This window comes from Canis lupus, chromosome 25 (genome assembly GCF_048164855.1).
Source record: "Canis lupus baileyi chromosome 25, mCanLup2.hap1, whole genome shotgun sequence".
NCBI lineage: Eukaryota > Metazoa > Chordata > Mammalia > Carnivora > Canidae > Canis > Canis lupus.
The window spans coordinates 17,527,881-17,542,611 of NC_132862.1; the positions used below are offsets into that span (position 1 = coordinate 17,527,881).

Genomic DNA, 14,731 nt, shown 5'->3' on the forward strand with positions numbered 1-14,731 from the left:
AGTAGCCATGTACATACATGTCATCAAACAGAACTTTTATTCTTAATGGCAATGTAATTCAGGTTGAGGGGCACAGTAGAACATCACATGACCAAGGAGACTGAATACTGTAATCCAAGTCTAGGTATTCTATGTAAACAAATGAACAGGATGCTAAGTAAATCCTAGAAAAATTCCTTTTATAAAGATGGAAATCAATTACCTAAGGGTAAAGTTGCTAGTTCCACCTTTTTACTAATAATGTGTGCACTAATAATGTGCTTATGAGCATCTGGCTTTATTCTACAGTAAAATTAAGTTATTATGATTGATTTTGTTACCCTGGGAAGAAATATTTTGAGGAATTTTTATGTCTGTACAGAATATGAACTTAAACTAAAATTGGCTAATCTAATTTATTAGATTTCTCTACTAAATAATACTTGCTTAAGTGGATGAATGAATGCATAATACTGGGTTTTGTTAATGATACAGTGAGGTAAGCATTGGTTTTGGATTCAGGAAATGTAACTCCAAATTTAGAGATGCTACAACTCTTAGAAACCTTTTGGTTTTAGGGAACAGCCCATTCAAACCCACTTCAGTAAAAAAGGATGAATTTATTGAAGATACATGAGCGTGTCTTCCAGAACCCAGGAACAGGAACTGTAGCTCCTAACAGTCTTGTCACAGATTACTCTCATTGTCTCACTGGAAGCAAATTGTCACTATTTATCCCTTCACATCTGTTCTTCCCCTCCCTTCCCCTTTCTTTCTGTTTTATTGTGCATATGCTTGTCCAAGCCCTGGCTCTAACAACATTTCTTATTTTTAGCACTTAACAAAAACTAACTTGGTTTTCTTCCAGTATACTAATGCCTAGTTTCTGAGAGAAAATCTAGTGGGCTCAGATCAGATCCTCTTATTCAGTCCATTCTAGCTAAAGGATTAAGATCATGGGGCCATAGGTCATGGTGGTAAATAGAGTTGTGTCTTCTGGGTATGGAAGGGGAACTTCTCCAAGAATGTGAGTGTGAGGAAAAAGTAACTGGTAGAAGATGGATGACATCTCTAGAATAATACATATTATTTCTGTGACCTTGAGTGGATCACTTAGTCTCAATTACTCTGTTTTCTCATTCTTAAAGTGAAATAATGATGATCTCCCTCTTACTAGTTTTTGTGATAATCAGATAAGACAAAGTACCTAGAAACTATTTTTAATTAGAAAGTTTTGTAGCAGGGTTAGAAATAAATCAAGTAGGGATCCCTGGGTGGCTCAGCAGTTTAGTGCCTGCCTTTGACCCAGGGCGTGATCCTGGAGTCCCGGGATCAAGTTCCGCATCGGGCTTCCTACGTGGAGCCTGCTTCTCCTTCTGCCTGTGTCTGTGCTTCTCTCTCTGTCTCATGAATAAATAAATAAAATATTTAAAAAATAATAATTTTTAAAAAGAAATAAATCAGGTAAATAAGTTATTTAAGCCATACCATATATGCTTTTCTGTGAATTAACAGGAAGTTAATACTTGTATACTAATATATTGAATTCGATTATAGTTATCTATAATAAATTATTCTAGTTAAAGGCAGATTCAGATGGTATAACTGCACAGCAAGTTTTTAATAGATTTGGGTTACAATTTAATAACACATATAAATTGTTTTATTTTTTTATTTTTTATTTTTTTTATTATTTTTTTTAAATTTTTATTTATTTATGATAATCACAGAGAGAGAGAGAGAGAGGCAGAGACACAGGCAGAGGGAGAAGCAGGCTCCATGCACCGGGAGCCCGACGTGGGATTCAATCCAGGGTCTCCAGGATCACGCCCTGGGCCAAAGGCAGGCGCCAAACTGCTGCGCCACCCAGGGATCCCTATAAATTGTTTTAAAGCATAAAGTTAGATACGGATTTACAAAGCTACAGTTTTTGAGCTCCTATTATGTGCTAGGCCCTCTTACAAATAAGGCTGCAAGGCTGCTAAGGAATAATGGGATCCTTTTCCCAGGGAGCTTTTACAAGCTGAGAAAAGTGTATTCCAAGAGAAAAATAGTAAAAGAAATAAGCAGTACATGGCAAATGTAAATTAGACTACAGAATTTCATAAATTGAAGAGGTCATTGAATGCTGTCATGGTCATGGAAAGATATCTAGAAGAAACTGAGATCTGAAACACCAATATAATCAAGTAGGGAAACAAGAAGAAAGTACTTCAGGTAGTGGAATGCAATCTTATGAGTCAGCTGTCTGGAATGGAATTTTTTTGAATAGGAAGATTGTTGAGGGATGCCTGGGTGGCTCAGGGGTTGAACAGCCGCCTTCGGCTCCGCACTTGATCCTGGGATCTCAGGATCAAGTCCCGTGTCAGGCTCCCTGCATGGAGCCTGCTTCTCTGTGTGTCTCTCATGAATAAATAAATAAAATCTTTAAAAAAAAAAATATGTTGAGGCTGAGGGGTAGTAAGTCTTGAGTGTTGATCCTGCATAGTGCAGGCGGTGTATCTTGTGAGTTTTTGAAGGTTCTGGAACAAAGGAATTATATTGAGGAGACAATATTTTAGTTACTTTCCTGGTACCAGTAAATAAGATGGGTTTGAGGAGAAGAGTCTGGAGGCTTCATCTCCCAATTCTCATGCCTCTTTGCAAAAACAAAAACAAACAAACAAACAAAAACAACTAGCACAAATAATTTTATGATGGGGATGCTGATTGCTACCTAAAATAGACTGTACATTATGTATTCCAGTCTTTCTCATTTTCCTTAACCATAGACAGATTGTTTCTTCAAATTATAATTATTTTTCACTTTGTCATTCTTACCTATCATGATGTCTCCAGATAGTTGTTTAAGGCAAACATAAAACTTACTTCAGTAGATTTTACTGGGTTTTTGTTGTTTTTGAAAGAGAGGTGAGGGTAGGGGCAGAGATAGAGAGATTGTTAAACAGGCTCCACACCCAGTGCAGAGCAGACCTGGGGCTCAATCTCAGGACTCTGAGATCACAACCCGAGCCAAAGAGTCAGATGCTCAACCAACTAAGCCACACAGGTACCCTGATTTTACTGTTTTAGAGTAAAAGAATACTGAAGAAAAGATTATACAACATAAGTGCTTATCAGACCAATTATAGATTCATTTTCAGTGAATACACTTTGAATCAATTTGGTATTCCTCAATTATGTGAGCTCTGACTTGGCACTGCACTCACAGGGTACCTTTTAAATACTGTTGAACTCTAAGTGGTAAATGCCTGACCATTTTCCCTTTGTTGCTTTTAGTCAACTGTGTCATCATTTGGGAAATGTTAGCAGGGTAGCAGAAGAGCCAGTGCTACTTCATAGGCTTTACTGGGGGTGCCAGATTGGGTTGTCAAGTGTCCCACCACTGCCAGCACCATCAGTAAGAACTAGAGTCTAAGAGGGAGAGCTTGCCTCATGACAGCTTTCTCCATTCATGACCATGTATACTGGTATTAGTCCTTTAAAGATAAAATAAGTGTGTCAAAAATTCTGAAAAAATTCTTAGAATAAGGTGAGGTTAGCTAAGCCCTACAAAAATGGCTTTTAACTCGTCATTCTGACTTATTTTTAAGCCACCTCTTCAATGTGTCTGTGTAATGTGATATAATGCTTTATATCTTGTTTATCAAGTCTTTGATCATGTATCAGCACTGAAGCTTAAGGACCTAAATCTTCAGATCCAGGGATTAAGAGAAAAAAAGGAAAGGAAAAAGGGAAAGGATAAAAGAAAGAAAGAGGGATCCCTGGCTGGCTCGGTTGGTTGATCAAGCATGCAATTCTTGATCTCAGGGTTATGAGTTTGAGTCCCATGTTAGGTGTAGAAATTACTTAAAAATAAAATATTTGGGGCACCTATGTGGCTCAGGCAATTAAGCATCTGCCTTCAGCTCAGGTCATGGCCCCAGGGTCCTGAGATGAGCACCACATCTGCATCCTCCTGCTCTGTGGAGAACCTCCTTCTCCCTCTGCCCCTCCTCCTACTTGTGCCCTCACTCATATGCTCTCTTTCTCTGTCAAATAAAATCTTAAAAAAAAAAAAAAAGAATTTTGAATTTTATAAGTGGAGTAAAGCCTATCTCTATAATATAGTGTATTAAAGTTGTGACAGCTGTTTAGTCAAACCTAGACCATTATTGTGAATAAAAACTTAAATATTAGGTGTTTTGTTACTTTTATTTTCCTGAGGGTCAGGAATAACCAGCTGCCAGATTTCAGGTATCCATGAGGCTGAAACAAGACCATTATAAAATCTGAAAGAAGAAACAAGTGTTAAATGCTTTATCTGAGGGTGTTGCCTCTGTACTTGTGTTATAATGGTGATTCTGATGTGGAACTGAATTCATGATTCAGATGGACCCTTTGAAGGGTTTAATCAGCATAAAGTGTGAATCACCCGTTCACACTTCTGCTAAGTATGAAAGAAGTGTTCTGCACAAAGTGCTGTAATGCTTTAGTTCTTTTCCAGCCCAAGATCTTAGGATCTACATCTCTGCTGTTGCTACTGTTCTGTAGGCATATTCAGAACATGAGTGAGATCAAGACTGACGTCGGACGAGCTCGAGCATGGATAAGACTATCTCTAGAAAAGAAGCTCTTGTCACAGCATCTCAAGCAGTTGCTCTCCAACCAGCTACTCACCAAGTAAGAGATAGCCTCTTAGAAATTTTTTCTTCTGTGACTTGTGTGTCTGCAAAGTAAATTGCATAAGCTGGCAAACTGGCTTCTTCACGAATTGCTGATTCCTGTGCATGTGCATTCTTCCTTTCTAACAGGCATGTGCTTTGGAACATCTGTTGTTTGACATAGTATTTGATTTTACCTGTGAGGACACACCGAACTTGACATCCGAAGGCCAGATTGCTCTGTTCTCAACCAGAAAAAAAACTAACACAGGCTGACAGTAACATCCAAAAGATAGTTTGAATATATGTAAACCTCATATAATATTGTAAAGATCACAACAAAACTTTAAGTAGCAAAAAAAAAAGAAAGAAAGAAAGAAAAAGTCCGCCTTAATATGTTTCTTCTGAGAGTCTTACCAATGTTTACATTCAATAGGTCAGAGCCAGGAAAGCAATCAAGTGCATGTTAGTTCATTGCTAACTGTTTGATAGGTTTCTCTCTACTCCATCAAGAAATACTCTTTGATGAAATGCATCATCTACATAATATATAAGAGCTAGTTTGAAGGCTGAAGACTTAGGTCTTTAGAGCAAAGCTATGCAAAAAATTCAGCAAAGATCTCAAACTTGATAGTGTGTTGCAGTCTCATCATCATAACACATTGGGTTGCTTACCCCCGAAGCATTTTAATGTCCAAAGAGTTTGATAAAAAATGCAAAGTGAAATATAGCCTATGAATCTGATCTTGTTCTCTGAAACTGGTTACTCCCCTTACCCATCCCTGCCTATTATAAGCCATTCATGGCCACTGTGGCCAAAGTAGAAGAAAATTATAATAATCACTTAAAATCCTTCTGCATAATTGTTGGGCACCTGGAGGTGCCTGGCTGGCTTCGTAGGCAGAGCCATGCGACTCTTAATCTAGAAGTCATGAGTTCAAGCCCCATGTGTGGCACAGAGTTTACAGATACATATATGCATAAGAAAAAAATCCTGTTACATAAAGGTAAATAGTAAATATCTCAGATATTTTCTTCTGTACTTTCTTCTATGCATGCTCTCTTAGTTAAGATTATATTGATTTACAATTCAGTATCATACTTTATTATTTTTTAAGATTTTATTTATAAGTAATCTCTATACCCAACATGGGGCTCGAACTCATAACCCTGAGATTGAGAGTTGCATGCTCCACTGACTGAGCCAGCTGGGCTCCCGAGTATCATCCTTTTTTTTAGCTTAGTGTATTATAAACATTTCATTATATCATAAGAGTTCAAGCTCTGAAGACTGAATGCCTTTGTTCAAATACTGCCTTTGTTATTTACTATTTGAATGACTTTGGACAAGATACTTAACTTTTTTGTATCTCTGTTTTCCTAATTTATAAAATGAAAATGCTAATAGACTGATACTTCATAGGGTAATCATGAGAATTAAATGTATGGATAACTATAAAACACTTGGAAAGTGCTTAAATGTAAGTGCTTAATAAAAATTACTATTTTTAATAGTAGTTTTGTTGTTATTAAAACTTTTCCTAAACTTTATTTTTAATGCTCATACAGTATTCCAGTGTATGCATGTATCATGATATATTTTTCCATTTACAAATAACATTTTAGTGGATATCTATGAGTAAACCTTGCCCATATTTCATATTATATTCTTAGGACTGAGTCCCAAAAGTAAAATTAATGTATTTGGCTTTTACTAAGTATTTGTTTTTAGTGCAAGCATAATGAAAAGCAAGAAAAATATACTATTATTTTGTACTCATTCCTAGGAAGCTTTATAAGCGTTATGCTTTTCTACGTTGTGAAGAAGAAAGAGAGCAGTTTCTTTACCATCTTCTTTCCCTCAATGCTGTTGACTACTTCTGCTTCACCAGTGTGTTCACCACTATCAGTAAGTCTGGAGAACTGGCTACTAAGTGAAGAGTTGCTCAGGCGACTAATGGAATAGAGTTTATGTTTTTAAAAGTGAGATATATGATAGTACAGTGAGATAGACACTGTGAGTGAGGCAGGCTCCAGACCTCTATTGAGGAATGAAGGTTGTGCCCCAGCAGCTGGGAGTGCTGTGGGAAGGCAGCCATCAGCTGTCAGCCCCTGTGGGGAGTGCCTCACCAGAACAAACTATCCACCACCCCGAACCCCTGCCCAAGATGATCCCTCCTAGCAAGGCAAGCCAGCATCCTAGGACTGCCAAGCGCTTTTGAGAACTTAACCTTGGGATCCACTGAGGACTTCACTGGGACTGCAACAAGCTCAACTTCTCTCGCAGGCATATGGTCTTCCCAGGAACAACATCCCTTATGCTGATTTCTGACTCTCTCTGCTTCCCAGGAAGCCTAGTCTCCAGTAGGAAATGGAATGAATATTAAAAAGGAATGTTTGATTAGAGATACCTGACTGGCTCAGTCAGTGGAGCATGGTACTCTTGATCTCAAGGTCATGAGTTCAAGCCCCATGCTGGGCCTAAAGCTTACTTTAAAAAAAGAAAGAAGAAGAAGAAGAAGGAATATTTTATTAAATGGTCCAATATCTTACATAAAACATAAAATTTTTTAAATCAGCATATAGTAATGTGAACATAATTAAACTTGGATGATTCAGAAAGACCTTACTGAATAATGTAGGTCTGTAGAGAGAGGAAATGCTGACTGGAGATGTGTGTTTGATAGAAAATCAGGGGATCCCTGGGTGGCTCAGCGGTTTCACGCCTGCCTTTGGCCCAGGGCGCGATCCTGGGGTCCCGGGATCGAGTCCTGCATCGGGCTCCCGGCATGGAGTCTGCTTTTCCCTCTGCCTGTGTCTCTGCCTCTCTCTCTCTCTATGTGTATCATAAATAAATAAATCTTTAAAAAAAAAAAGAAAAGAAAATCAAATTAGGGCATTTATTCTGTTCACCAATACTAATTATTATGTTCAGTGGCTCCCCTTCCCCACTTTGGAGAAATTTTACTTGTATGAGTTAGGAATTGTGTTTAGCTACAAGAATCAGAAACTTGGAAAATGGTGCTTTAAACAAATTGGTAGTTTCATATTTCTTATATAATAAGTTTCAAGATAGTCTACAGTATGTTCACGGAACCAGGGTCTGTCTGTGTTCCTCTCTCCCTACACAGTCCTCAGTGAGTGCTCATCACCTCATGGCCACAAGATGGCTATTCTCAATCCATCTTCTAGCAGGAAGAAGGAAGGAATGTCAAGGAGGAAAAAGCAGCACTTGTGCTAGAAAAACAGGATTTTCTAAGAGATCCCACTAAATATAACATTTCACTGGCCAAAATTTTGTAGGTTTTGGCTTTCTAGTCTCTGATAGAGGCAGACAAGGAAAAATGGAGCTAAACTGGGGTATTGGGCCAACCAGTAATATCTGTCAACTATCCATTAGTACCTAAACCATCAATCAGTTTAATACATTACTGCTGGTATAAGAAGCTAAGATGTTAGGAGCACCTGGGTGGCATAGTTGGTTAAGCACCTGACTTTTGATTTCAGCTCAGGTCGTGATCTCAGGGTTGTGAGATTGAGCCCCATGTCCAGCTCCCCACTCAGTGGGGAGTCTGCTTGAGATTCTCTCTCCCTCTACCACCTCTAATCCTTCCAAATAATACATCTTTAAACAAAAAAGCTAAGATGTTATGTACAGTTTTAAAACAGAAGAAATAGCAGAGGTAGGTAGGACTCCTAAGACCCTACTCATATCTGTAGATTTCATATAAGTAACTTCAAGGAATTAAGATCTTCATGAAAGAAATATTTTAAGTTTAATAATATTAGTCCTTTTATACTTTATGTAATCACTGTTGTGCATCTGTGGTCCCTTTGCAGCCACAGAACTGTTGACCTTAAACCCTTTTTTTTTTCGTAGCTTTTCTAATCCTCTCAGTGAAAGGAATGAGCGAAGCCTCTGGCACCTAAAATAAAGTCTTGCACTAACCTCTTCTGCTTTCAGTTTCAAAACCCATTTGATTCTGATGATTACTAAACCGTGAAAGTTCGGCCTTTCCTCTGACATTTTCCTTTCCTTCGGTCAAAATAAAAAGGCGAAAGGGAGGTTATTCACCCAACATAAAGAAAGTCGTCTGTGTAAAATTAGGGAAATGAACCATTTATCCCATTCAGTTTCCTCATCTAAGAGTGCACTCAACCATGATCTCATTTTTCTGAGGCTGTATCTGGGCACCTTGTCCAATAGATATGTATCATCCTATGTATAGGTCATTGAAGGAGGGCTTCTAATACCTCTTCTTCTGACTAAATGAGCAGAAATCCCAAAGATACCAACAAAAATTGATTCTACCCTGCTTTAAAAAAAAACAAACACAAATATGACTCTGAGGGATAAAAATGCTCCAGTGTGTTTGAGCCATCCCCATTTTTAAAAGAGGATGAAAGGAATGTGCAGTTTCTAACTTTATCTTGCTACTCTGAGCAAAAGACAGTGATAGGACAGTGACATCTAGTGGTGTGCCTTTTGAAGACCCTAAGGAAAAGGTTTCACACATCTTTCTTTCCCCGGGACTCCTCTTGTACCTGAGTGGCCTTAATAGCCTTCCAAATTGTGGTTTATAGACTTTATGTTTTGTCCAGAATGGCATTGTTTTTACTACTCTTGGCTTTGCATATTGTGCTGTAAAATTGGAATGGGAACGTTCTGAAACATTGTGCAAGAAAATTAGCAACAAGGGGATACTGTCCCAAGAAGTCATTCACCCCCTTTTACATATGAACCATATCAGTAACCATGTTTATTTGTATACTTGATTTTAGAACAACATTTAAAACGTTAATGAAAATTCTGTATAGCCGTCAGTTCTGGTATTAGTGCCGGAGATTGTTGTTTTTTTTTTATAAATGTAGAGGTTATGCATATCACCATGGTGATACTCTGCATGCCATACATACCTGGTGAGATATATATATATGGCACAGAAACCAACACAAGTATTGGGATTTGTGGTTTTTAAACTGGACCTCATCTTTTTAGACTGGAAGAGGTGATCTCTGCTTTTTGTTTAAGTACATATTGATAAATCATAAAGAGCAAACTATCTGTGAAAGGCAACAAAGTCATTAATATATATACTTGCTTTATTATCAGGAGTATTTTATTGTAATATTTAATTAACTTCAGTATTGTTCTTTCAGTGATTCCATATAGGTCAGTGATCATCCCCATCAAAAAACTGAGCAATGCGATCATCACATCGAACCCTTGGATCTGTGTATCAGGAGAGCTAGGAGACACAGGAGTAATGCAGATTCCCAAAAACCTCCTCGAAATGACTTTTGAGGTGGGTTCAACTGATACTTTTCTTAGCAGAAAATATCATACATAGTTCTACACAAGGATTCCAGTTTTGCTTTTTCATTTTTCCTCAAATCAAATAATATAAAGGAGTACTCAAGCATGCAGGATAGTTTTTGTGAGTATACAACTAAAGTGGTCTTAAACACAGTAATTGGTTTTGTATTTTTATTGCTATAATTTTAATTATTAAGCTCTATTTTTCTACTTGCAGTGGAATACTTTTGGCGTTGCTAGGTCCCATTTCATGATTGCTGGTGCCTAGCACAGAAGTGGGCAGCTAGGGAACATTCAAGTAAATGCCTTTCCCACAGTGGTTCTCTTCCTTACTGTAAAATGCTCCCTGCCTGAACCTGCACAAAAGGACAAAAAGACAGGAGAGCTGACATCCATGCTTATGGCTTGTAAACCCCATGGTTCTATAAAAATACCTCTATTTTAGGTATATAATATTATAGTCAGTTTTCAGGTCCCGCCTGGCGAAGTATTCTCCTATCTTTGAACCCACATGTGTGTTGATCCTGGCATGCAGGAAGAAGACAAATACCTGTTCTTGTTTCGGGAGGGAAGGAGTACTAACTGAATGTCCTGTTCTCATGTTCCTTGGGGGTCTAGGAATAGCAGTTTCCACTCAGTCATAGCACACCCAGGAGCCTGTTTTAGCATATAAAAGATTAAAATCCTTGACTTCTCTTTGACTAGCAAGCATGGAACATAAACTCTGTAAGTTCCATCATTCTGTTTCCATCCTCCCTCACCTGGATGGCTATGTCTTCTCACCTTGATACGAAGAAGTCAAGGGCTTTAAGAGCTCATAGCTCTGATGTTCCTAACCATACATAGTCAGTTGGGTGGTTTGTGATATTTTATCAGAATTTAAAAGTCAGAATTCAGGACTCCTGGCTGGCTCAGTGGTTGAGCATCTGCCTTCGGCTCAGGACATGATCCCAGAGTCTTAAGGATCAAGTCCTGCATCAGGCTCCTGCATCGTGCTGCTCCCTCTGCCTGTGTCTCTGCCTCTCTTTGTGTCTCTCATGAATAAATAAGTAAAATCTTTTTAAAAAATAAAGTCAGAATTTAATTGACATTTATTTTTTACTATTATCATTGCTTTCTTTTGTACGTGTCCACCAACAGCCAGGAAACATTGATAACTATATTTTTTTTATGATAGCCTCAAGACTTCTAGTAGATGAGGTTTAAGGCCAGTTCTGCCTTGGCATTTTATTAGAAACAGAAAAATAGCCATGTCAGTATTTTTTTTTTTTAATATCTGTAGTCGTTTTCCTGACCTCACTGTAACTGAATCTAAATAGCATTCTTTTGCCACTTCTTGGAATTCTTCTCATCCTAAAGGCACATAGTCTGGGTTCCCCAGTTAGAAATAATTTTTCCTTTTCCATTGTTTTTCTAGTACGTATTTACATCTCTAGTTTAGCACCTTGTACAGTCTTCTCATTTGATAATGTCCCTATGTGTCCCACTTGTCTCATTAGATGGGATATATTAGATGTGAATATATCTCTCTAGTGGAAAGAAGAGCACATTATGCAGGATGGTCCTCTGCAATTATTAAATTATATGGAACCAAAATATACGACTAAAGCTAAAAGGTAGTGGATGTGGAATCAGGCTCTGAATAACTTCTGGTCCTGTCCCTACAGTGCCAGAACTTGGGGAAGCTGACCACCGTTCAGATTGGTCATGATAACTCAGGACTGTTAGCCAAATGGCTAGTGGACTGTGTCATGGTCAGAAATGAGATCACAGGACATACGTACAGGTAAGTAAATGTCCTTGAGAACTCAGAATTATTTCTTTGAGACACTTTAGACAAGAAAAGGTTGAAGAATTGTTTTATTTCTGAGGTGCCTGGCTGGTTCAGTCAGAAGAACATGTGACTCGATCTCAGGGTCGTGAGTTTCAGCCCCCTGTTGGGTGTAGAGATTACTAAAAAAAATAATAATAAACTTTAAAAAAAGAATTGTTTTCTTTCTAAAGCTTTCTCACTGCCCTCATAATTTTAGTTTAGGTTTTGGGGTTGTTTAGTTTTACTTTTTATGTAATACAAAATTGCCCCAAAAAAACTTTCAAAAAATCGATTGTGTTTGCTCTGAATGCCTAGTCCACAAGTGTTGGAAAAGAAAGATTGATATAACTCTGATTTAAAAAGGGGGGAGGAGGGAAGCTTGAGGTTACTAATTTAAGTAAGAAGAAAGGGTCTTTTGGACTCTACTAGCTGGCACTCCTCTTTGGAAATACTCTGTTTTCTCCTGTAACTCAACTCCCACATTAACTTCTAGTTTGAAAATATTCTTGTCAGAAGAACTAACCACAGAATTTTAATATAGGTTAGATATAGAAAATATTGAGTCCTTTTAATTTGGCAGAATGTAATAACAATTTCTGGCTGTATAAGAATGTATTTTTCAGAGATTCATACTGAAGTGGCTTTAGGGGTGAAATACCCTGATGTGTGAAGTGGACTTTAAATGTTTGAACATATGGGACGCCTGGGTGGCTCATCAGTTGGGCCACTGCCCTTAGGTTGTGTCATGATCCGGGAGTCCCAAGATCGAGCCCTGCATTGGGCTCCCTGCTTGGCAGAGAGCCTGCTTCCCCTTATGCCCCTCAGGCTGCTTGTGCTCTCTCTCTCAAAAAATAAATAAATAAAGTCTTTAAAAAAGAAATAAAATACTTCAGCACAAAATAAAAACAAAGCATATGGCAAAACATTAAGTCAGGTGATAAGAATCTGAGTGTCTTATACAATACTCTCTACTTTTCTGTGTGTCTGAAATTTTAAAATTAAAATTTAGAAAACAACCCATAGGCACTAAAATGATGGGTTTCATCCATGGTGTCATTTAAAAAATTCTGACTAGGACAACCTTGGGTGGCGCAGCAGTTTAGTGCCACCTTCAGCCCAGGGCGTGATCCTGGAGACCCGGGATCGAGTCCCACGTCTGGCTCCCTGCATGGAGCCTGCTTCTCCCTCTGCCTGTGTCTCTGCCTCTCTCTCTCTCTTTCTCTCTCTCTCCCTCTCCCTCTCTGTCTCTTATAAATAAATAAATATTTTAAAAATTCGGACTAAAACTAGTAAAATACTGGTTGGTGATGGAGTTGTTTTTCTGACCTACAAGGTTCCCATGTGGGCGGTGGCTGGGGAAAGGCGTTGATGATGGAAGCCTGGAAAGGATCCTTATTGGGGAACTGATGACCTCAGTGGCAGATGAGGACCTGGTAAAGCAGTGTCGGACTCCACCCCAGCAGAAATCCCCCACCTCAGCTCGGAGACTGAGCATCACTTCACTGACAGGAAAAACTACGAGTAAGTACCATCATTATTGTTAAATTTTCAGTGTACCTCAGATGTTGCAGGCATCATGCAGCCATTTCACAGGAAACTGTTGCATTAATGAATTGCAGTAAGATAGATTAAAAAGAAGAAAGCTAAGGAAAATTAATTTGAGCAAACAGTTTGAAAAAGAGAGGGAGAAGGACTCCAGAGGGACTCCTGAATGGCTCAGTGGTTGAACGTCTGCCTTTGGCACAAGGCGTGATCCCTGTCCCAGGATCCAGTCCCACGTCGGGCTCCCTGCATGGAGCCTGCTTCTGCCTCTACCTGTGTCTCTGCCTCTCTCTGTCTCTCTCTGTCTCTCATGAATAAATAAAATCTTTAAAAGAAAAGGAAGGAGAGAGGAACAAAAAATGGGGCAAGAATTTAATTAAAAGCCTGAAGAATTCTAAGGAGGGCACTTGATGAGATGAGCACTAGGTGTTATATGTTGGCAAATTGAATTTAAATAAAATATTTTTTAAAATAAAAGATTCACAATCCCCCCTCCGAAAAAAAGCCTGAAGAATTTAGATTTTAAAATCAAATAAGGGATACCTGGGTGGCTCAGTGGTTGAGCATCTGCCTTTGACTCAGGGTGTGATCTAGGGTCCTGGGATCCAATCCCACATTGGGCTCCCTGCGTGGAGCCTGCTTTTCCCTCTGCCTGTGTCTCAGCCTCTCTCTGTGTGTGTCTCATGAATAAATAAATAACATCTTTTGAAAAATCATAGCTTTTAAATAAAAAATAAAAACTGTATGCTGTTTTGATTAAGCTATGAAAATGTGGGTAAGTAATATTTTGACTAAAACCTAAAGGAGGAAGGGCTCCTGGCTGGCTCAGTCAGTAAAGCATGCAACTCTTGATCTTGGGGTTGTAAGTTCAAGTCCCACCTTGTACAGTAGATTGTACTTTAAAAACAAAAACCTTAAGGAATAAAGACAGTTCATATTACAATACTCCCAAAGAGCTATATCTAACTATTCAGAACCCCTTTTTCTAAGAGAAAATCTAAAAATTCCTCTCCCCACCCCTATCTTCCTACAGAAGTAATAAAATACTATAAAGGAGTGACTTGGGTAGCCCTGGTGGCGCAGCGGTTTAGCGCCGCCTGCGGCCTGGGGTGTGATCCTGGAGACCCGGGATCGAGTCCCACATCGGGCTTCCTGCATGGAGCCTGCTTCTCCCTCTGCCTGTGTCTCTGCCTCTCTCTCACTCTCTCTGAATGAATGAATAAATAAATCTTTAAAAAAAAAATCTATAAAGGAGTGACTTCTGTGGATAGGATGCTGTGCACATCCTTTTTTTTTTGTTTGTTTTGTTTTTGTTTTTATGAGAGACAGAGAGAGAGAGAAAGAGAGAGAGAGAGAGAGAGAGGCAGAGACACAGGCAGAGGGAGAAGCAGGCTCCATGCAGGGAGCCCGATGTGGGACTTGATCCTGGGTCTCCAG

At 38.8% G+C, this 14,731-nt stretch overlaps 1 protein-coding gene across 6 annotated transcripts in view; it reads left to right on the forward strand.

Annotated features, from left to right (window-relative positions):
- Positions 1-14,731, forward strand: part of DENND5B (DENN domain containing 5B) — a 199,930-nt gene that overhangs the window by 170,888 nt on the left and 14,311 nt on the right. For all 6 annotated transcript variants that reach the window (XM_072798441.1, XM_072798442.1, XM_072798443.1 and 3 more), the window contains 5 exons: positions 4,513-4,641; positions 6,410-6,531; positions 9,783-9,928; positions 11,607-11,725; positions 13,086-13,273. In XM_072798441.1, coding sequence (XP_072654542.1) covers positions 4,513-4,641; positions 6,410-6,531; positions 9,783-9,928; positions 11,607-11,725; positions 13,086-13,273 — 704 coding nt within the window. The remainder of the gene's footprint in view (positions 1-4,512; positions 4,642-6,409; positions 6,532-9,782; positions 9,929-11,606; positions 11,726-13,085; positions 13,274-14,731) is intronic.